Genomic DNA, 25,336 nt, shown 5'->3' on the forward strand with positions numbered 1-25,336 from the left:
TGTAGGTAATCTGAATTACGCGCTGATACAGTTCATGGTGACACTAAATTAATGTATGAAGATGAAACAAAACATCCCACGTAGGAGTGGGATTCTACCCGGACAATTTCCCCCCTAAATTTATTGACTAAAAAAAATCCAATAACTCCGCCACGACAAGGCCAAAAACGAGGGTATCTTCCTCTGCCTAATCTAAGTAATATGTATAAAGTTATGAAAATCTTCCCCATGAAACCTAAGTTATGGGAGTGCCACAGAGAGTAATGACGGTCGGAAAGTGATTGCTACAGGGCATCCGTCATATTGCAGAGCCCTAAATCTGGGGAAATGACAGTGGAGAAGCTGCAGTCACCGTCTGTCATTGAGTTGTTAGTTTGTAGTTAATGTCCATGCTCAGTAAGATATCTAAACATGAAGCAGATTAGGAAGACTCCGTTGATTTCACCGAGGTATATCGAATTAACATAAACGAGTATTGTAAAAGATAAAACGCCGTTAATAACAGGCCCGTTTTACAAAACAACTTACGACAAAGTCGTAAGTCTTATATTGTAGTATAGTTATTACTTTAAATGAATGAATTAAAACTTTTCTGAGGCTTAATTTTCAAGATTTTCTATAAAAAATATTTTGCATTTGGAGTGAATGATTTACAATAAAGTTGAAATTTGCAGCATTTAAAGTTTGTCGTAAGTTCTTTTGTAAAACGCGCCCCTGATGTCTAGTTGAAGGCCACAGCAAGATATTTTCCCTTGCCTTGCACTTGTAGACGGTTTTTGATAAATTTGCCCTATAAGAACACAAAACCAGGTTAGTTAATAAAGAAGCACAATTCATGCCCATGGGAGTTCCAACGGACTGTTGGAAGACCTAATCATCAAAGACTATGTAGATATTTTAACTAGGAACACCAGATATTTTTAAATAACTTCTGCGTATTTGTGTGTAGAATCAGAATGGCATTTACAAATTAATTTTTTGGATGAAATGCTTTACTAGGCTTTTTGTATTTTGGAGCGTGAAAACAATAGAAACGTGGTGAATATGCATAGTTGATTTTGCCAACTGTACAAATTACTCCTTGTATTCTTTGATCAAAAATTATATACTTAGTGAATGCACTTTTCTTGAAACCACACAATATACTGTCAAGTAGAGGCAAGACAAAGAACACCATATTTGGGGAATGTTGATCATATGATTTATTTCAACAGCAAAAACATCTCAAGTTGGTTTTCGTTATTAACACTGGACTTAATTCACAAAAACAGAAACTATGACAATTACACTGTAACAGTTCAATGCATGTATATATCACAGTCAGTTACAACATTTCACAGCCAAATCTAAACAATTCTGTTACCAACAAATAATTTAGACAATCATTTCCATGAAAAGCAAATCATTACGTTATACCATAAATACAACCTCCGCAGATTTAACACCAAACTTAATCCTGGGTTACTATTGGTTTCTATGAATTAAAGGATTTTTTTTTCTTGGTTACAGCATTGTATTTGTGCTTTCCTATATTGATGTGCAAACTACTAGACTGCACCCAGAGCTGAAAGCTTGCAGAACTGTGCCAAACAAGCCATATAAATTCAATGAAATGGTCAGTTATCAATTAAAATGAATTTCAAATTGTCTTATTTATCTAAGTAATAACTGTGATATTTACAGAAGTATATAGAGCATTCTGTTTGGTCAAAATTTAACATTCACAACAAAACAAAATATTTTTCAAAAGTACCCTGCTTACCAAAACAAATGGGATTTCATTATTAGTATCATGCATGTGTAAAAAAAAAAAAAAATAAAATAAAAGCGTGGGGGAGTAACATAGTATTACAGGCATGTGTAAAAAAAAAAAATGGCATTCTGATACCAAGTTAAAATAAAATACATGTATTTGCAAGCACATACATTACTCATTAATAATTCATAATATCATCGAAAAATGGACGGAAAATGGAAAGTATCACATACTAGAATTGATGGAATGTGGTCACATTCAAATGAATAATAACTGGAGCATATCATACATGTGTATATTTTGAATGCCCAGAGATTAATTAAATTCAAAACTGATGTAAATTGAATAATTCCACAAAAACTATTTACATCAGCTCTAAGTTTTAAAAATAATGTGATAATAATAAATTATGAACTCTCTGACAATACAATAAATTCACAGTACAAAACAAAATGCAGTGTGTGTTTCTAATACTAAATAAAGTCTTTAAAGTATAAAGGAAATACATGTACAGAGTATTTTTCATAGCAAATAGGACAAATGTACATATTAAATATACATATTTGATAACAATACAAGAACACAAAAAAAGAAGGGAATCTGAGCAAATGTATGGTTGGCTTTTGTTTTAAATACAATGTGCAGCAAATATCTAGCAGGTAAAAAACATTTAATGATGACAGCATATCAATATCAACAGTCTATTCTGTACAAAACTCCCAAGATGAAAAAAGAAATAGAAACGGTCAGGGTCAAACATATTTTTCACACAGATTTGCAGTTATAAGAGTACACATGAGCTAGACTTGTTCTGGTTTTTTATAGCATTGGAGGTCTGTTTACTTACAGCTTTCTTTTCGTTTTCCTTTTCCTTCGGTGGATGTGTGGCTTTTGGGCTCTTTGACCGCTTAGACTTTGATGATGGCTTCTTTTTCTTTTTAGCATCTTTATTTTTCCCTTTATTTTCCTCATCAGATGAGGAAGAGGAGGATGAGGAGGAGGAGGAAGATGAATCAGATGAAGAGTCATCTATAAAGTTGAAATTTTTTTATTACATAAACTCTTCTATTCATCAGTTCCTTCACATCATATTTACACATTTTTTTAATAAATACTTTATCAAGTTTTGTTTGCTATTACCTATTTGTACTTGCACTGGTATTTTTAAGACGTGGATTTTGTACTCCAAATTTTTATGCCATTAATTTCAATGCTATTTCTACATAGATTCAGTCATCAACGAACCTTTGATTTGGCAGATGAAATTGAAACAAGTCAACTGTATGGAGCACCAAATTAACATAAACTTAAATAATTAAAGATAGCTTCAATTATTTGAAGATATTATCAATTCAATTATTGCTCTCTTTAATTGAATTAATGTGTGCATTAAATCAATTTTTGCTCTCATTAAATGAATTAATGCGCGTTTCAATTCAATTATTGCTCTCATCAATTCATTTGATGAGAGCAATAATTGATTTAATGCTCGCATTAATTCAGTTATTACCCTCTTCAATTCAATTGATGCACGCATCAATTGAATGAAAGCAATAAAAGATTTGATGCGCACATTAATTCAATTATTGCTCTCTTCAATTCAATTGATGAGAGCAACAATTTCATAGAAATATTGCTCGCAATAATTTAGAGCTCGGCATATATAATTTCATGATCTCTTTAATCCAATTGAAGATATCTTTAATTATTTACAATGCTTTTGTATAAGGAATTAATGCATGCATCGATTCTTTGAAAGAGAGCAACAATTCAATTAAAGATATCATTAATTCAATTGTGGATATGTTGAATTGAGGATATCTTTAATTTTATAGTTGCTATTTCTAAAAGAATTATTGCTCTCTTAAAATGAATTTAAGATATCATTAATTCAATTGAAGAGAGCAACAATTGAATTAATGCGTGCATTAAATCAATTATTGCTCTCATCAAATGAATTAATGTGTGCATCAATTCAATTATTGCTCTCTTCAATTGAATTGTAGCGCACATCAATTCAATTGTTGATATCATTAATTCATTTGAAGAGATCATTAATTCAATTAAAGCGCGCATCAATTCAGCTGAAGAATTAATGCTATCATCAATTCAATTAATGCACACAATAATTCAGAATTGAAGATATCATTAATTATTTGAAGAGATCTTTAATTAAATTGTTGTGGGCATCAAATGAATTAATGATATCTTCAAATAATTGAAAATATCTTCAATTATTTGAGTTTATGTTAATTTGGCGCTCCACACAACTGGGCTGCATAATTAGACTAAATCTCACCACAAACAATATCATACCTAACAAGCTAGGTCTTTTGAAAGCAGAGAAGAAAATTTCTCCTGAAATACGTACCAACTATTTACCTTTTTCCTGTGGAATGAGAGCTATGCATTTCTCTGCAGCATCATTTGACGGTGCGTGGTAAATCTTGTGGATCAGTTGAACTGTCAGCTTCTTTTTCTTGTGTTTGTTTGCTTCCTCCAACATACGCTTCATGGCTACCTACAATCGGAACCATGCCAAAAATTGTCATGTGTATAAACAGCCAATTAATTCTGGAAACATTCAAACACAGTATAAAATCATTTCTCTTCAGCGGATCATATTTTCATGCTTTTGAAATAACTGAACATTGTCAAGGTCTTGGCAGAGGACTTTGTGTCTACTGTGCCCCCCCCCCCCCCCCCCCCCCCCCCCCAGACAATATCAGTAACTTTATACTAACAGTAAGTGAAAATAAAAATACAGATTATATACTGCATAACAGTTTTTAGCAACTGGCAAATTTATTCAAATCGATTCTAATAATTCACTATTAGCATAATAAAATTTTAGCAACATCTGCTGATGAAAAAATATCCGAAACAAGATGGTTACTTACAGTAATTTAAGAAATTCATGTAAATTACAATATCAACTACCCAATTCAATGGTTACCAAACTGCATAATCACCTTACTGTCACTTAGTACAAAATGCCACTTTCTTTAAACCCATTGATAATTATTTCATGTTTGCTTCTTAATAACCAGTCATTCAGCTCCCAGAGCCTTTCTACGGCCCACACTGAGATCAACATTTACTGGCAGTCATCTCCTACACACAACTGTCAACTTAATGCATACCACTCCAGAAACTATCATTTCATAAAATCATTTACACACTTATTAATGCCCGAAATCCAACGATTGATTTATTTAGCATGAATTATCTTTAGCTTTGTCAGAACCATTGCTGATACCTGTAATGTCTAAATTTGATGACTGCTAAAATGGCAAGTTAAAATCTTTTTGAAAGGCTAAGTTTTCACCTAAAATGATCATAATTTTAATGTGTTTAACAGTGACATGCCCAAAATGATTTCTCTCCATTAAAGAGCACATATTTTAATATCCTTATAATACACAGGCCCAAGCTGATGCAAAATTTAAAACAATACATATGTATGAGGTACTGATTTCCTTCAACTTTTCTTTGATCCACCACCAAATCCAAACATTTGACATTTTAAAAAGATTGTATCCTCACCAGTTTCTGCTCCAAATGCTGGTTCTGTTTCTCTAACATTGCACACTTCATCATGTACTTGACCTTTTCAGGGTCCACCTTTTTGTTGTTGGTGTTGACATTGTGGGACTGACCCTTGGTCATGGCTCCTTTAATGAGCGCATCCTTGGTGTTCACGGTTTTTTTCTCTTTCGGCGGCTTCTGTTTCCCCCACACCTGCAGCATGATGGCTCCTTCTTGGAGGAATGTAATATCCTAATCAAGAAAATTAAAGGAAAATGTCACAATTTTCTGTAATGAATGAATCTATGTGTTTTTTATCCATCTATCTACATATGTGAAAATAAAAACCTGGGAATTAACACTTAATCCACAGTAAATGGACTTTACTATCATATCACACCTATGTATTTTACTATTATATCACACCTATGTATTTTACTATTATATCACACCTGTGGATTTTACTATTATATCACACCTATGTATTTTACTATTATATCACACCTATGAAGTTTTCTCTTCTTCTTTTTTTTGTGTCAAGTGTTAAAGTGTTGTTATGAAAAAAAATCGTAATTCAGATAGGTTTATGACTATTTTTCCAAGAACAAATAGATTCCAGTCACATGAAATGTTTCCACTGTATCGGGTGTGACATCACTTGAGACATGCATGTATTACCCCTGTTTCACTCTCACATGGCAATCAATATTTCTACTTTTCAATAGTTTGTAAAAAATCAACCTTCTATCCAGTACACTTAGCAAAAAGACATGTACTGGTCAACCAAAACAACTTATCCTTTGGGTATAAAGAAGACATTCACTGTATATTTTCATCCCTGGGTACCAGCCTTTGTTTGTCAATAAAAATGTCATAAGATACCCCACTAGTACGTGGGTAATTTTTTCATAAACAAGAAAATTATGAGACTTCAAAAGAAACCATTTAAAACAGCTTGATAACAAATAATTCAGTAGTGTGGCCAAGAGAGAAACATACAAGAGGTAAATATTTTACTGCTAGACATACATCTGGTCCTTAGCTAGTAAGGAAAAAAGTACATGAACCCTATAAAGGTTCTGACTATGATGACAAAACCGAGAGACTTATCCTTTTTGACAGCAACAGTCAGAAATCACTGTCTCAGGGGTCAAAAAACTTCCTTTTGTCCTCATAGCCAGAAACATTGATGAACTCTTTCAATATCTCTCTCTAAACTTTATAAGCTTACTTCAGTAGTGACTTTAGCAAATCCATGAACCTGGTTCAAGTTCCACTGGGGATTGATTGTATTGGCCATCTTTTTGGTCTCATATGGTTTTTGTTCAAGGTTGAAAATGTATTTGGCATACAGATCCTGAAAGCAGATAAACAATATTTGAATTCAATAACCAAATCCATGCTCTTACAACTTTCTGCTAACACTGACATCTACAAATTCCATAAAAAATTCATGCAAATCATTCAAAGTGACTGTAGATTTCCCATTTTATAGTGTGGTCATTCAGTACTTAGGCATGCCTATCTAAAATAAGAAATGTTGAAAATGTTAAAACTTTCTTGATCTTTTTAAAGTCGTAACATTTTATGTGTTCTGAATGTCTAGATATTAAAAACATGACTCACTTTTTAACTCAACTATAAATATATGATCTAGCAATCCTAAAGCTTACCGTGAATCGTGATGGCAGACCCATGGCATTCTCCAGCTTCAGTTTGAAGTAGAGTTCTTTCCCCACAAGTTCTGATGTGTCCTCCACAAATACCTCGTCCTCCGCATATTCCTTCCCCGACTTATTACAAGGAACAAGCTCAATCTGGTATCAAAAACAAATTCTGTTATAGTCAAGAAAAGACATATTTTCTCTATACCTAAACGAGAAGAAAAGAATATGGCATTTTTTCAAAATCATATGAATACACATTATTGAACAGCTTATTTCAATGATGATTTTAATGTTGTATGTATATGATCATATATTTTCTAAATACATGTATGACAACAAAATGCTTTTGTATAACTGAAATCTTATAGTCAGACAACATGGTACTCGATGCATTTTGTATCCCATGTTATGCAGGCACTCACTCCACACAAACACACCACTGCGTAACTTCAGTAAATCACCCTGAATCCCACTGTGAGGGTGTAATATATCACTCTAAAATCTTTTGAAAAAGAATTGCAAATCACCGGCATGTATATGTCTGCGGTACTTTGATTACATGAGTTGTGTAACTTACATTGATTTTTCCCACTTCATAACCGCGGAAGTCAATAACATCCAACTGTTCCTTCATGGCTATCTGCACAAATTCAAAATCAAGATGGTGTCATCACCACTTTCTTTCAATTAAACAACATTTTATTTAGATTCATGAAAACTATTTTATTTCGATGCAGGGTACTACTAAATATCCCTCTATATATTGTTACTGAGTCAAAAGGACTAGTGAAACTCATACCATGTAGGCAGTGGACTGCAGCCATATTTTAACACTACCGATGTGGAACTCTGCATTAATGTCATCAATAAACGGATCCTTCTCCTACAAAAGAATCATTTGAAATCTATTATGCATATTGAAGAAATTCACAGTTCACAAAATATTTACTACCTATCCATGATGATTTATTCATGGAAATTCAATCAACTGTAGGATATTGATTTTCATTCCTAAAAAAAAACCCAAACAAACAATGCACACATACTTGTATTTGTTTGTTTATTTGTATGTTTTATGTCCATTTGAGAATTTTTCACTCATATTGCAATATCACTAACTTATGCTTAGCACTCAGGGCCATAGCAGAGACTCAGTCTTTAAAGAACCAACACCTGCAGCGACACAGGATCTCTATTTTAAGGACATCCAAAAGACCCGTGATTCTCACTTCTAAATGCTGAGCGTTTGGCAAGGGAGAAATCACTACCTGACTTTACATCTTAGATTTGATGCGGCCATGGTATGAGTGGAACTCAAACTCGTGACCTTCCGGACATGAAGCGAATGTTCTACCATGGAGTCACTGCCACTGGCCACTCGTACTTGTAAATCCTAATATTTTGTGAAACTTGCTGATACTATTAGTGAATATTGAAAGTCCACACAAGATTTCTCTCCACATTAATTATTGTAGATGGATTGACATAACATTGTCAATGTTGTGATAGCGCGTGTATCTAGAGTATTAACCTCATATCATTTACGCCTAATGTCTTTTTGCCTAGAAGAGAGATCTGATGAAGAACGAGGTGTGTGGAGAAGTTTAAGTTCGGCAAATTCAACCTTGATAAATGACCTTGACCTTCATTCATATGGATTTGACCATGACATTTCAGTTTACCTCCTATATAGTCGGATCCATCTTGTACAGGTTAAAATGTTACGATCAAGGTTAAAGTGCAGACAGACAAAAAAACAGACCAAAAACTATATGGTTTCCCTGATTTACGATCAGTCTAGAATTTTTATTTGTATATACTTACAGGGGGTAGTTCCCATGGGTCATCCCCATCCAGGAAGTCGTTGTACATCTCCTGCATTACATACTTCCTGTTCATGAATTTGACTTTTGGCCAGATCCATTCATGCTTGGTCTCTATATTTGTGGCCTTGATCATGACTTCTGTTCTGCCAGTCTGTTCTCCCCTGGCCTCCGGGGACACAATCATAGATTCAAACTTCATCTTTTTGTCCAGTTCCTGACTAATAGCGTTAGCTTCCTCCACTGCTGGCATGATCTCCAGCATGTCTTCTTGTAACAGAGCATCCTCTGGCGTGAAAAGAAGGAAATGTGTTCATCATTATCAAATCTGAAGACACTACAGAATTAACATTACATGTATTCTGACAAACATTACACGTAACTTTTATTTTTAAAAAGGAAGCCAATATAGAGAGGCTGTTAGGCATGTCTGTTTTTAGTAAGCCTGTGGTCTTCAATCTCTTTTCAAATCATAAAAATTTGATTTCATTTAAATGCGTTTTGCTTACTCTACAGGACCACCTTCAAGTCAACACACCTCTAGATTTGTTTTCTCCACTCATGTCAAATCCGGACTTTTTGGCGACCTCTTCTTGAGCCATCTCAAAGGTCACCTCTGGGTACTTCTGTTTGGAGGCGTCTCTTTCTTTAGGATTGACAAAAACATAGTACTGTGTAGTCCCGAAGATAAGTCTGCAATAAAACATAGTACTGTGTAGTCCCAAAGATAAGTCTGTAATAAAACATAGTACTGTGTAGTCCCAAAGATAAGTCTGTAATAAAACATAGTACTGTGTAGTCCCAAAGATAAGTCTGTAATAAAAGTATGGTGTGTAAGATAAGTCTGCAATAAAACATAGTACTGTGTAGTCCCGAAGATAAGTCTGCAATAAAACATAGTACTGTGTAGTCCTGAAGATAAGTCTGTAATAAAAGTATGATGTGTAAGATAAGTCTGTAATAAAAGTATGGTGTGTAAGATAAGTCTGCAATAAAAGCAAGTATGTAAGATTTGCTGGAATTCATTTCCAAGTTAGTTTTCTTAGATTTCCTCCTAGAAACTTTCAAGAACAACAATCTTAGCTCTCTTCAAAACATTTTTCCCAGAGAGCTACAATTCTGTGGCTACTTAAAATCATGATCATAGTAAAATCAATGATAACACACTAAGAATTTGGAATATTAAATTGCAGCACACTTTATACTGCTAGTAAGATAATTTTAAATCTAAGCAACATAAAGAAGTTGATTACAAATCACATGTATTTGGATACTGACTATCATGATACTTGTAATATATCTGTAAGACATCAACATTACAAACTCTAATACTTTGTTCCAACAATATGAAATACAGTTCACTAAAGTTGTACCTGTCGTTGTGACTGAGGGGCTGTTTGGCTACTACTGCCTTTCCATTCTGTACCAATCTGTTGGTCATTTCACATGGTTCAATCGTATACTTCCCGCCTTCCTCTCGGATCATGGCATGTTTAGCTACCACACTGCATTAACAATTACAAAATTAACTCTATATGAAACCTGCATTAACAATTACAAAATTAACTCTATATAAAACCTACATTGATAATTACAAAATTAACTCTATATGAGACCTACATTAATAATTACAAAATTAACTCTATATGAGACCTACATTGATAATTACAAAATTAACTCTATATGAAACCTGCATTAACAATTACAAAATTAACTCTATATGAAACCTACATGTATCAAGAAAATGAATGTTCATTTCATTTCCAAATACCAGTAAAAATTCACAACAATTGAATTATATATCTTTGCCATGATTCGAAACAGTGTTTGTCATTTAGCTCGATATATTTTCTACTTATTCTACTATTTTCATTTTGAATATCATGCATGATACAGTATACTTCCATCTGTATAACATTTCAGATGACAACACATCAATACTAATGTCTCATTTTCCATCTATGCATTCTAGCAGAACTTTGTATAAAATTTCCTACATTTCTACCAAAGAAATTAAATGCACATGCCATCACCATGCGTTACCATATGGATTGCATATTGAATGATATGGCACGCCAAATTCACAAAAATGAGCTAAACATAGTTTCACAGTTGATAAACTAGGTTTATCGACTGTAAACTATAGTTTACGGACTGTAAACTATAGTTAACGACGTTAATCTATATTTCACATCTGTAAACCATAGTTAACAGATAATCTATGTTTCACAAGCGTAAACTATAATTAACAATGAAAACAATCATTAGCGATTGCAAAACATAATTTATCTGATAAATACGGTTTCACGATTGTAAACTACGGTTTACAAGTCTGATAAATATAGTATCACAATTTGTGAAACTAGGATTAACAATTGTGAACTATAGTTAACGAATGTAAATTATAGTTTACAAATGTGAATCTGTATTTATCAGCAAAATCTATTGTTAACGTTTATTTAAAGACAGATAAACTTGGATTAGCATTTGTAAACTATAGTTTACAACCGTTAAATATAGTTTTACGGATGAAAACTATAGTTAACGAATCGTTAACTACAGTTTACAGTCCGTAAACTATAGTTTACAGTCGATAAACCTATTTTATCATCTGTGAAACTATGTTTAGCTCATTTTTGTGAATTTGGCGTGCCATAGAATGATATAGAAACATATATAATAAGTAAGATTTTTCAATGAATATATGATGTTATGAACTGCAATTGGTTTGCTGGCATATTCAAGGATGCACTTCAACTCATCATGGAAAATATTCTATTAAAGCAATTGCAGTTCACTGGGAATATGTTATTAAATACTTATTTTACATTTTGGTTTTCCCTTTCAGGAGCCCCTATGTGCACCCTTGACACTGAATAAACAGTATCTCACAAATTTAACCAAAAAAGAACATACACATACTCCTAAAGTTTATGTTTAATATCAGTACTTGCATAATAGTGTTAACATTGAATTTCCGTATCATCATGGGGTATGCTTATGTTTAGTAACAGTACTTCTATGATAGTCCGAGAGCATTTCGTATATCAATGTTTAGTAACAGTGGCAGGTGATGAAAGCGAAAATTCACAGATAACCATATTTGACATTGGACCATTTCTGCTATTATTTCAATTTGTTACATTAAATTTATCAGTTTTGCAAGAAATAAAATGCTTGTTTATCTATATAGGTAATATGGTTTATTTCATTTATTTTTCCCTGATGACAGGTAAAATTTAAAATGCTGAAAGTTGCCCTATGTATTACTATGCACAAACTTCTAAATTCTGAAAGATTAATCACATACAGCATTTGAAATTCTACAATATTCAAATTAGCTCTATTTTCACACTTGCATCAATAAAACCTAACAAAATTTTACTAATATTTATTCTCTATAAAAACTAATTGAAAGAAATTGATTTTGACAAAATTCTTTTAAATTTTCTATATGATTTGTATAATTTTTAAGTTACAGTTTGTTTTCCAGTATTTGTTGGAGGTACTTATTTCCAAAAGTACATGTACTGGTTACGGATTTCCTATGTAAGAATGGGGCAATTGTGGTCATATACAAAGTAAATGCATCTAAACGTCTCACAGATGCAGTTACTGCTAAGTGTGGATAGGTGTACACAGAATAATAACTCTGTTGTCAAAATGTATAAACTACTACATTGCTTCAATGTTTAGTCAATCAAGCAAATATAATATTGATTCTGAGATCTGGCCTGCTATGAGTACATGGAAATAACATACAATATAATGGTACATTTACAGAGTTTTCACCTGGCTAACAGTGAACATGCAATTCTCACACCTGTTTACTACGTACATGTATGTCTGAAACTATAAACAATTTAAAGTGAACAGTCAGTATTTTTAAAGTCTTATGTCGATACATCTCTATCATGTTTACTATGTAAATTTAAGTTTTTAGAACTATCAAGTATCATTTCTTAACCAGTTCACCATTCTGAGTTTAAACTTACCACATTTTAAACACTAAAATACAATAATAGTGAAATAAGAGACATTTGAAATTTACTGTGTTTCTTCTCAATATTTAAAAACATGGTAGAGGAAAGGAGAAAACAAGAGGCCCGTAAGTCACCTTGGCCCTGCTGTTGTTAAGCTATTGTGATTTTTATGAAAGTCCTATGGCTCACAAATCAAAAGTTATGAGCAAGGTTCAAGTATCAGATAGATAGTCTAGACAGGACAAGAACAATATGCCCATCCCATCCTGACTTTAGCCATGGGAGCATAAAACAAGAGGCCCAAGGGCCACATCGCTCACCTGAGTCATCTTGGCTCATATTTAAAGATTTTCCCTATATATTTGTATGCAAAACTTTGATCCGGACCCTTGTGACCCCATCCTACCCCTGGGGGCCATGATTTTAACAAACTGAAATCTGAAATATGTCAGAAAGCTTTCATGTAAATATCAGCTTTTCTGGCTCAGTGGTTCTTGAGAAGAAGATTTTTAAAGATTTATCCTATATATTAGTATGTAAAACTTTCATCCCCTTTTGTGGCCCCATCCAACCCCCGGGGCCATGATTTGAACAAACTTGAATCTGCATTATGTCAGGAAGCTTTCATGTAAATATTAGCTTTTCTGGCTCAGTGGTTCTTGAGAAGAACATTTTTAAAGATTTATCCTATATATTTGTATGTAAAACTTTGATCCCCTATTGTGGCCCCATCCAACCCCGGGGGCCATGATTTGAACAAACTTGAATCTGCATTATGTCAGGAAGCTTTCATGTAAATCTCAGCTTTTCTGGCTCAGTGGTTCTTGAGAAAAACATTTTTAAAGATTTATCCTATATATTAGTATGTAAAACTTTGATCCCCTATTGTGGCCCCATCCAACCCCCGGGGGCCATGATTTGAATAAACTTGAATCTGCACTATGTCAGGAAGCTTTCATGTAAACTTCAGCTTTTCTGGTCCAGTTGTTCTTGAGAAGAAGATTTTTAAATAACCCCACCCTATTTTTGTGATTATCTACCCCTTTGAAAGGGTCATGGCCCTTCATTTGAACAAATTTGAAAGCCCTTCACACAAGGATGCTTTGTGACAAATTTGGTTGAAATTGGCCCACCGGTTCTTGAGAAGAAGTCAAAAATGTGAAAAGTTTACGATGCCGACAACAACAGACAACGGACAGATTTTGATCAGAAAAGCTCACTTGAGCCTTTGACTAAAAAGTTGAATCATCATCTTTAAAGATTTATCATATATCCCATATAAAACATTGATCTCCTATAATGCTAAATATGAGCTTCAGATGTTTCTCCATTTACAAAATGGTCCATGAAAAAATTCCAACTTTTTTTTTAACAGTGACCTTGATCTTGTTCACATAACTTTGAGTCAGGGTCATGAAACACCATCTAACCAAGTATAAGCTTCTAATAATAATCCATCACATAGTTATGGCCTGGAAAAATAGTGGGTCACAAGGACGGAAAAAGACCAAGATGATTCCAGCATACATGTACACTCAAACTTTGTTTGAGAAGGGTATAATCAATATGAAGATTGATCATATAATGTTTCCATGGTAATGTTCCATCAGTACTTGAGATACTGAAAGTGAAATGTTGATGCACTGACACCATTCACCACAAGTTTAATTTTGTTGCAACTCACTAAAAATTACACAATGACATGTTGCACAACACAAGCATACCTGGGTCCTTTGAACATAATGTCCCCTTCTGAACCAACACAGGTCTCTGGTCCCTCCACAAAATGAGTTATGTGCCCTGACAACTGGGGGTCAAGGTTCAAGTTAGACAAATGGGGTACTGTCTTTTTCTTTTCAGCAATGGCAGCAAAATCTGTACTTCCTCCACCCTATAATATAATTTCTGTTAAAACTTTTCTAAATTGAGTCAGAATTGGCACTGTTCAAATTTTCATGAAAAACAAATCAAATGAATGTCAATTCTTTTTATTTTATTTTTTTACTTTCTTTAGAATCAGTTAGTACACTGTAATCATGTGTATTTATTTTGGTGTAATTAACATTTTTCTGAAGTTTTCATGATCTCAAGTGCACTAAATAATAATCCACACCAACTTATAAATCAATATTCACATGGTATGGAGAGATGCTTATTGATTTAATTGATGATTATACCAAATAATTTCTGATCTACAATCGTGCTGAATCTTTACATTCACTAAAATAAGTACAAGCACAGTACTAGTATCTGATATTCTGAAAAAATCTGATTTAGCTCTAAACCCATCCCCAAAAAAGATTATTAGAGTCACACAGCATCAGCAAATCTGAACATTGTTGGGTGATACTTACGCCTTTCAGCTCAGCTTCTTTTAATTTGTCCTCAAAGGATTTCTTCATATCCTCCATTTCTTGAGCATTTTTATCCAAAATAGACTTGTACTGGTCTTCCAGTTCTGCTTTTATCTGAGCCCTCTCTGCCAAAGAGATTAGGGGGTATAATCAGCATGTTTACAACATGTAAGGGATCGAGTTTCCCCTAAAACTACCACCAATGAAATATTCAAACAGTGATCGCCAGGGAGGTTTTAGAAAAATAACCATTGTAAGAAATTCTATGTGCAATTCACTTTTGATGCTTACTGGGTAAAAACACTGTAAGAAATTCTACCTATGTATATTTATTGCAATTAAATCTAGATTGATGCTTTATCTAAAAAAAAAAAAAAAAAAAACCCATTAAACAGTGCAGCCTTACCACAAACAATTCAAAACAAGGTTTTAAAAAAGAAAGATTTTTATGACATGTATACAATGGATAAATAAAACATCCTGTTTATACTACGGATATCATGAAACATCCTTTTAAATGTTTGGACAATGCTGTAATCTGGAAATTTTCTTTCTCTTTTTATTTGTTGCTAAACTCTCATATAACTAGGAAGAATTGTTTAAGAACACTAAAACTGATGTCTCCCCTTCCGTTTTCCATACTTTACATAAAAGGTCATCAAAAACGGTATGCAACACACTGTCTTATAGTATACCAACATACCAAATATTAAAGGCCTATGTCAAAAGACAAGTTATGGTCCAGACAAAACATGAGGTACTGTGAGCAATGCTCACTAAGAATACCCCCCGCTTACCCCAATCTCCCAAAGGGTGTTGTTAATAGGCATAAATTACCTCTTTCCTGAGTGTAAAAATATAGTATGCCTTTGTAGAAGAAAATGGAAGATATAGTCCGAACACAAATCCATGGTATAAACCTATAATTTTGACCTTGAGATCAACGGTCAAGGTCATAAAGAGGTCATGAATGTACATGACACATAGTCTCATGGTGATAGACCCATGTCTTATGGTATGACTATGTCAAAACCCTCTAATCAATTTTGACCTTGAGGTCAAAGTTCAAGTTCATATAGAGGTCATGAAGGTACCTGACACATCGTCTCATGGTGATACACTCATGTGTCAAATATGGTATGCAAATGTCAAAGAACAAAGAAGTCATGGCCCTGACACGAATCCATTGTAAAAACGTTTAATTTTAACCTTGAGGTTAAGGTCATATGGAGGTCATGAAGGTACATGACACATCGGCTCATGGTGATACACTTATATGTCAAATATGGTATGCCTATATCAAAGAAAAAAGAAGTCTTGGCCCTGACACGAATCCATTGTAAAAACGTTTAATTTTGACCTTGAGGTCAAGGTCATATGGAGGTCATGAAGGTACATGACACATCGTCTCATGGTGATACACTCATGTGTCAAATATGGTATGCTTATGTCAAAGAACAAAGAAGTTATGGCCCGGACACGAATCCATTGTAAAAAAAAACTTTAATTTTTACCTTGAGGTCAAGGTCATATAAAGGTCATGAAGGTACCCGACACATTGTCTCATGGTGATCCACCTGTGTGCCAAATATGGTATGCCTATGTCAAAGAACAAAGAAGTTATGGCCCGGACACGAATCTGGAGACAGACAGACGGACAGAGACACAGAGTGATTCCTATATACCCCCCTGAACTTCGTTCGGGGGGTATAACAAATGCCCAAAAAATTCTATTACATGACCTTTACATAAAAGGTATGGTCAAAGGTAATAAAAAATGGTACTTGATAAACTTGTCTTATAATGCTATACCCACATACCAAATATCAAAGGCATATTTCAAAAGACAAAAAAGTTATGGTCCAGACAAACTTTGTATGAGAAGTGGAAGAAGAATTCACACTAAAACAATATGTCCCTATTCTGGAAAGGAGAGACATAAGATGAATTTTTTTAATGACATTATTTCTCAGCTTTAGTTTTCAGAGGGAAGTGCAATATAACAAATACAACAAAGGTTACCTTCATCCGTCAAATCATCGTCATCATCTTCACCTGCCACCATCTCCAGATTTCCAGATTTCAACATTGCCTTGAGCTTCTCATTTTCTTCCTGCAGCTCCCTGATGAGTTGTTCTGTGGGATCCTCATTCACAGAGGTGGAGTTTTTGATCTGTTTGGCTCTGTCTGCATATCTGAGTGTGGAGAGAGTCTCGTCGAAGTTGATGTCAGCGGGTGACAGTGCAGCGATCATGATGGTCTTGCTGTTACCTCCTAGGGCATTCTTCAACAATTTGGTCAGCACAGAGTCTCGATAGGGAACTGTAGTAATGTCAAACAAATTCATCACAGAGTCTCAATAGGGAACTGTAGTAAAGTCAAACAAACTCATCACAAAGTCTTGATAGGGAACTGTAGTAAAGTCAAACAAATTCAGCACAGAGTCTCGATAGGGAACTGTAGTAAAGTCTAACAAATTCAGCACAGAGTCTCTATAGGGAACTGTAGTAAAGCCAAACAAATTCAGCACAGAGTCTCTATGGGGAACTGTAGTAAAGTCTAACAAATTCAGCACAGAGTCTCTATAGGGAACTGTAGTAAATCAAACAAATTCAACACAGAGTCTCAATAGGGAACTGTAGTAAAGTCTAACAAATTCAGCACAGAGTCTTTATAGGGAACTGTAGTAAAGTCAAACAAATTCATCACAGAGTCTCTATAGGGAACTGTAATAAAGTCAAACAAATTCAGCACAGAGTCTCTATAGGGAACTGTAGTAAAGTCAAACAAATTCATGACAGTGTCTCTATAGGGAACTGTTGTAAAGTCTCAATAGGGAACTGTAGTAAAGTCAAACAAATTCATTACAAAGTCTCGATAGGGAACAGTAGTAAAGTCAAACAAATTCATCACAGAGTCTCTATAGGGAACTGTAGTAAAGTCAAAAAAATTCATGACAGAGTCTCTATAGGGAACTGTTGTAAAGTCTCAATAGGGAACTGTAGTAAAGTCAAACAAATTCATTACAAAGTCTCGATAGGGAACTGTAGTAAAGTCAAACAAATTCATCACAGAGTCTCTATAGGGAACTGTAGTAAAGTCAAACAAATTCAGCACAGAGTCTCAATAGGGAACTGTTGTAAAGTCTCAATAGGGAATTGTAGTAAAGTCTAACAAATTCATCACAGTCTTGATAGGGAACTGTAGTAAAGTCTAACAAATTCAGCACAGAGTCTAGATAGGGAACTGTAGTAAAGTCTAACAAATTCATCACAGAGTCTAGATAGGGAACTGTAGTAAAGTCTAACAATTCATCACAGAGTCTCCATAGGCATTTATTTTGAATTTGTTTGACTTTACTAAAGTTCCCTATGGAAAACTATCATGTTTCTATGCATTTCCCATATTTTAAAATAATTTTAACGAAATTTTTCTAAAAATGTAGTTTAGATTTGTACAACATGTTGTAGAAATGGATACAGATCTAAAATTTAAAGAAACAATGGTAAACACAGGTGTAACTCTAAAACAAAAAAAGTCTTTCATTTTGCAGGATCTGCTGAAAATTTAGAAAATCGCCCACTGGGTACAAAAGGTCCCATTATTCATGCCTATGTGTCAATATGGAGCTACATAAAACAAAGCCGATATTTCATTGTAAAGAGCTAGCACAGACTCACCTCGAGTATTTTTTCCAGAGGATCTGTCTGCAAGAGCAGCAATTACATTTCCCAAGCAGGAGAGAGATTGGTTGATGGCGGCTCCTTCTTTCAGACGGTCACCAGTAGCTCCTGTGCTGTCAGCTCTCTCACTAAATGAAGAAATACAATGTTACATGTTATTCTGATATCAACTTTTGTCAGATATAGGAAATACAATATTTCAATGATAATTTTCAAAAAATCCCATCTAAATTCAATGTAAATAGAAGCGTTTTTATTTTACATCTATAATGCTAATAATATGCAGCAATACCAGGCAAATTGAATAATGCAAATTAGTACATATACATTATGATAATTTTTGACTGTATGTCACTGTGTATTCCTACCCACACATGTATCTGATATTTTTTTCCTATAGATTGTAAAGAGTACCTAGGCTTTTTCTGAGCCATAAAAAGCCCACCCTGTAAATGTCTGGGGACTACTTTGACACGCAATTGTGACGTCAAATCAATGATTGTGACCTGACATCGTATTTGTTTACAAATAACAATAACTTAGCCTGATACTGAAAACGTAAACAAGTGTACTATTCTTGAAGCGCCGAAAATTTGAAATATATGTAATGAAAAGTTCATTGACTAAATATTGACAATGTGCCAGTCCTTAGTCATTACACAATAGCAGATCTTGCAAGCTCAGTCCAGTTTTTTGTGCAACAAATTTGAGCAGGCATATTTCCCAATATTCAGTGAACAATCTATGATTATCTGTACAAAAGAATGCAAAATATAATCATAGCTATTACTAATAAGTACGGCCATTGGTTGTGTGTGTGTTAAAAGCTAATTCCTCCTAATTTAATATCTAGTTCGAACTCTGATGCATTTTGTCATGGAGACTTACCTGCCAGCCAAATCCACCAGATTGGTGATAGCAGACTTTGTAGTGTCTTCTCCCGCAGCATTCTGGAACTTCTGAATGAATGTGATTCCAACAATGGTATGGGCACGACTAAAATAAAGTAGAATCATGCAACTACATCATGGAATATCATTAAGGTAGTACTCTACATCGTCATAATGGCTGACTTCCTGTAAAAACATGGATGAAAAAATCGATATCAGCAATATTTGACTTTTCCTTTTCCATTTAAATACCTAGCCGAATAGGTCAGTAGGTTAGAATACCGACTGCTGAACTGTAGGTCGTAGGTTTGAGTCCAGCAGGGGTTTTAAATTTTTTTCAGATTACATTCTTCTAAAACTGTATTTTTTGACAAAATAAAGTAAATTTGAAAATTTTCAACTTCAAAATATTGTTGTACATATCCTCCACTTTTCATCTACATCAAATTTCTCTGGTGTAGCATACCTCCTTAAAATCCATTACTGGTAAACATTGTAATGGGGGGAAAAATTCATTCAAACAGTTCTAATCTGAACTGAATACAGAGCAAGTGTGGTTGCTGGGGTATGTTATCTTTATAGTGTTACGAATGAGTGACTCTAAACAAACCTGCTTGTGGCATTCATCTTTGTTGAGGCCACAGTTCTGTTCTGTGTACCCTCCTCCATTCTTCTTTCAATATCAGCATAATCGCTGACTGGCACGATCTGCAGTCCTTCAGCTATCAAGGGGAAGACATACACGTATCAGAGACACATTAATATGTATCAATCAATGACACAAGTCAATACTCTCTCTCTTTCATTTTCATGCATCTCCCTTTTCATGCAGGTACAATATACTGCTATATATATCCCTTTACCCATCAGTCAGTACCAGTAAGTTTGTGTCTGCTGGTCAGCAGATCATATATTGTCTGACTAATAACAAGAGATCTGCTTACTTAATAGTCATCATACTTCATATGCAAGTTGATCGTGACTACTGATTTTATTGTTTAATTATTGGCTAAAACATAACCACATTTTCTACACATGCATATTTTTTAAAACAAGGATCAAATATGGATAAGGGGGAATCAAGGCATATAAGTTTTGACAAAACATTTATTTTCACTAAGTCCCATTGGGATAAAAAAAATACTAAACCTTACCATAAAATCCCAGTTTAGGGTGTTGTCTGACCTTCAGTCCACCTTTCCTTGCGGTGCTGCTAAGAAGGTCACGAACTTGTTCATTGTAAATTTCCAACATGCTGAATGTGATCTGTAACAGGAATGCAGAGACATAATAGCAAAGTAATCCACTGGTTAGCATCCACAACTTTTAAAAGAAAATATTTCATTGTGCTTCAATGAAAATGCATAGTATAATGCATCATGACCTCAAATATATTCTTTTTTTTTCCTCACCTCAAACTCCGTTTTGTCTCCCTCTGCCTTCTTTGCCTCAATCTGCTTAAATACATCATCACAGAACATTGGCACAATACCTGCATAAGAAAATGTAGTGATGTATGTAAATATCAGCATTTGTTTTGCCTCGGATTAGAATGACGCATCATGTGATTGCCATCTTAATTTCTTTAGACAGTGAGTAACAATATCTAGTGACAGCAACAGGGCATCTTTTTAATTGTATAACTTTCTTATACACATTTACATATTAAACATATTGGTCCTCGTCAAAACAAAACACTTCTTAGAATTGTTACCGATTGTCTATAGAGAATATTTGTTCAGGGGTTGTTAAAATCCATATAGATGACTCAGCTTCGCCTCACCTTCTGTGAACGTTACTCACCTGACAAATTTCTGTACATAGAGTGAGTCAGTAACCACCCTGACGAGTAATAATGACCCATGCACCTTATTGCTGCAGACTTCAGAATACTCAGTGTTTTGTGAATACATATCCCCACCCAAAATCAAATCAATCAGAAAATACAGTCAAATACAGAACTTAGTTTACATGCGAGGTTATATTTTATAGAAATATGAACCAATAACTTTTGAGTTCTTGCCAGAACACAGATTTCCTCCGAGATTGATACATGCCTTTAGTCATTTACTAACACAGAAAATTGAAAACATGACAGATTTCTACACTTTCCCCTTTGGACAAAAAATGAGTATTTCCCCTTCATACATGTAAAAAAAAAATTCACTTCAATTGTAGAAAAACTCCTAAATAAGGGAATTTCCCTACATCAGATTGTATATGAATTTTAACAATATTCTTTTCTTTTTTATATATTCTATCATTAAATTCTTTTATCATCAAATTAAGTTCAATATATAAATAATAATCATTGATCAGTCCTTGTTCTGGGATATTGCAATGTGAGATGAGTTGTTCCCCTTTGGGAGCTCATGCCTGCATCCTCAAAAATTCTCCTTAGATATGAAATGAATAGTAACATCTAAAAGTTGGATAAAATGCCCTTATATCACAAATTCTGTAAGATGACCCCCCCCCCCCCCCCCCCCAGAAAGTGTTTTGACCAAGTTTAGTTGAAATTGACCCTGTGATTTTTCAGATCAAAAATCAAAAATTGAGGAGTTTACAGACAGAGAGATGTCAGAAAATGGAAGAAATTTCAAAAATAAAAAAAGCTGACATAGGGCTGTTAATCCAGGTGAGCTCAAAATTTTAAATCAATGGATAAAAATTGTAAAGGACAAACACATGGGCATTACCATACATATAACCCTGTTATATCATGTCATACCTTTGTTAATTCCATAACCTACAACAGACCAGCTTTTCCCAGATCCAGTCTGTCCATAGGCAAATAAGGTGCTGTTGTAGCCCTCCCAGGCATTCTTCAGGACAGCCACTCCCAATTCATTATAAACTTTTTTCTGCAATTCATTTAATTTATGCAGTTCATTAACTTCTGTGCATGTAATTTATCAAAATGCAAATGAAGTTTTAAGCCATCATGTTTAGATATGACACAATGCTGTCTATAAAGCACACCTTGCTGTGGCATCCTCTAACTATATAGAGTTAAATTACTGTAATATCTTAGTACCAACTAATTCAGATAATTAAAATGAATATAGTACATCAATGTATTTTCAAAATTCTAAAATGAAAAGTTACAAAGGCATAGCTGGTAGTCATCCTACACAAGTTGTTTTGGCAATCCTACCCCTATTTTTGATTATTACAAAATGAAAAATAAAATTACACCAATTAAGAGTTCTTCCATTGCTGGGAACAATTGTATGACGCATGCCTGGCAGGAGTTACGTGCCCTGGTGGCTTTAATAATGTGATACTGGTGATAAAACTACGTACCATCCCTCATTATCCTTATCCTTTAAGTATTTCTTTATTGATAAAGTAACTTCAATATTAAAGGTTACATTCAAAGTTACAATATGTACAAAAATCAAACGTTTAGTATTAAATTTAACACTCTTTTCTCACGACACTTATGAATGCTGTTCTCCTTAATAACCATCGATGATTTTGCTAAACAGTGAGTGTCGTTAGTTTTCAGATACTTGATCATTTGAATCACCATTTCATTTAAATGACATTAATTACACTCTTGGCAATGATAACAAACCTGATCAGCAAATTTCTTCCCATTTGGATGTGATGTATCTGGGCCATAGTATCCGTCGGCCTGCTCCTTGCTTCCATCATGTGACCAAAAACTATAATCGAAAGTAAACTTTCGAGGTTCGTCATTTCCAGCGGGATCTGTGATCTCTGTGGTGGCACCATTCATATCAATAATAAGAGTAGAATTTCGCTCCCTCTCTCGGCGATTGTATGCATTGTTAAGGAAGACATATTAGGCCTGTTACATGTATTAAGAGTTACAATATAGTATAGTTAATTGACAATATTGGAATACCTTTACTTTGATAAAGCAAATTGTATAATTCATTAATACAAAATGCTCCATCAAATTATTATTCAAAAGATATCAAATACAGGCAAAATATACTTCAACATAGATTACTGCTACTTTATTCATTATTTGAACCATTTGCAATAACTATTCTGAATTCAAATTTGAATGCACATGTGCATATTCAATGCATAATCACGCTTTAATATTAACATAAAGGTCTAATATTGAAATTGCTGTGCTCTACATATAATGTTACAAAATATGGTTGAAGAGTTCGGCACTTCTTTCACAGCGGAGCCCATCAAAGAGATTCACTGACTGGCCATATACCTTGAGCCTATAAGCCTCGATATTTAAATAAACTGCAGTCTTTGTACGGTATATATATCATTATATGTTCCCATAGAGCGCCCGGTGCAGTGTACCGGATCTATATTTTCCTCAAGAAAAAAAGGATATGAAAGGTCGCACTCGCACTGCAACTCGAACATTTTCCTCCGGCATGATGAAACGCTGAGGTGTCTTTACTTTTCCACTTTAAACACCTAAATTGCCCGTACAGTAATCAAATCAGCCGGTTAAAATGTTGATCCCCTCACCAAACAGCCATACTTACTTCACAGCTGTTTATAAACATTTGATTGGTTGCTATAGCGCGCGTCATTCATTTGGAGGCACCGACAGGGTGCCCGTGCCACTTTTTAGCACTGTGACGTAAAACAGCACGTACGTCACAAAATAGGTTTTGCATTAGTGTACGGCAATACACAGATCAGTATTTTGCAAGTTCTTTCACTAACCGTTCTTATATTAAATAATGTAGTACTTCATATATATGTGTGTGTTTGTATATGAATCGTGAGAGAGAGAGAGAGAGAGAGAGAGAGAGAGAGAGAGAGAGAGAGAATAAGAGAATCAGTAACATATGAATTTCCAATGTTTTTATTTAATTGAAAATAACTAGGCAATTGTGCCTTTCATAGAAAATAAAATTAATGACAAAATTTAGATTTATTTAGATATTTTATATTTATTTTTGGTTGATGGAGGGGTTCATTTTTTAAACACTGTAGCCTATGTATATTCAAGTTAGTTCCAATTCAATTTCAATTCAACACTTTTAAAAGAATTCAATGTTGAAAATGCTTTCCTTTATATTGCCCCGCGTGTTTTGACGACGAACCAATACACGGGGTATTAGTGCCTATATAGGCCATTTAATCGTCACGTAATGATTGCTAAATGCATCGCTCAATAAGATTATTTATTTTAATCCACAGGTCACATATTAAATAACTGCATGAACTGCGCTTTTGATATCAAAAATAGCTAGGCTTACTGCTTCCAATCCACCCCCAATATATTGCATCATACAAATTAAAGACATATAGACATATGTATAACAAAATATATGGCATAGCCTCGGATCATACATGTACATAGACCTATTTTTATGCGCTACGAATGAATTATACTTCCGCGTAATATAATAATGATTATCATTAGAAGACAGACAAAGCATGGATTTATACCAAAAGAAATCCGTTATATACAAATGGGTACCTGTAAAATGCGAAACGAAACGAAATCTACGGAGACGAAACGAAATTTAAGGAAACAAAACGAACTATTGTATATAACCGAACTCTTTTTGATAATTTAATGAAAAATGGTATCGAGGGCACCTGTAAAGGTTACCACATATAGGCCTAAATGAAATTCGCTTCCCTTTTGATGTAATCTTTCGGGTTGACTGATACAGTCCATCATGCAGTTAA

The 25,336-nt window shown here is 34.1% G+C and overlaps 2 protein-coding genes across 2 annotated transcripts in view; one reads left to right on the plus strand and one right to left on the minus strand.

The window, feature by feature from the left end:
* The window catches only part of LOC125648051 (Parkinson disease protein 7 homolog), a 112,306-nt gene that overhangs the window by 8,642 nt on the left and 78,328 nt on the right, over positions 1–25,336 (plus strand). The window lies entirely within an intron of this gene.
* On the minus strand, positions 1,179–24,170 carry LOC125648046 (kinesin-like protein KIF28P). Its single transcript, XM_056140660.1, has 21 exons — positions 24,017–24,170; positions 23,265–23,470; positions 22,416–22,548; positions 21,097–21,176; positions 20,839–20,950; positions 20,295–20,406; positions 19,683–19,790; positions 18,792–18,922; positions 17,134–17,433; positions 15,112–15,236; positions 14,482–14,648; positions 10,148–10,279; positions 9,313–9,467; positions 8,776–9,062; positions 7,751–7,834; positions 7,529–7,591; positions 6,958–7,101; positions 6,516–6,641; positions 5,303–5,536; positions 4,139–4,277; positions 1,179–2,785 (listed from the first exon to the last, which is right to left on the minus strand). Exons 1-21 carry the CDS (start codon positions 24,060–24,062, stop codon positions 2,538–2,540), a joined length of 3,132 nt encoding a protein of 1,043 aa, XP_055996635.1. The 5' UTR covers positions 24,063–24,170; the 3' UTR covers positions 1,179–2,537.

Source organism: Ostrea edulis, chromosome 6 (genome assembly GCF_947568905.1).
Source record: "Ostrea edulis chromosome 6, xbOstEdul1.1, whole genome shotgun sequence".
NCBI lineage: Eukaryota > Metazoa > Mollusca > Bivalvia > Ostreida > Ostreidae > Ostrea > Ostrea edulis.

Coding starts and splice junctions, on each gene's coding strand:
- LOC125648046 (XM_056140660.1), bottom strand. CDS start 24,062: ATGCCGGAGGAAAATGTTCGAGTTGCAGTGCGAGTGCGACCTTTCA. Junction 9,468..10,147: donor CCCCTCAGTCACAACGACAG/GTACAACTTTAG, acceptor GTTTTATTGCAG/ACTTATCTTCGGGACTACAC. Junction 7,102..7,528: donor ATGAAGTGGGAAAAATCAAT/GTAAGTTACACA, acceptor TTTTGATACCAG/ATTGAGCTTGTTCCTTGTAA.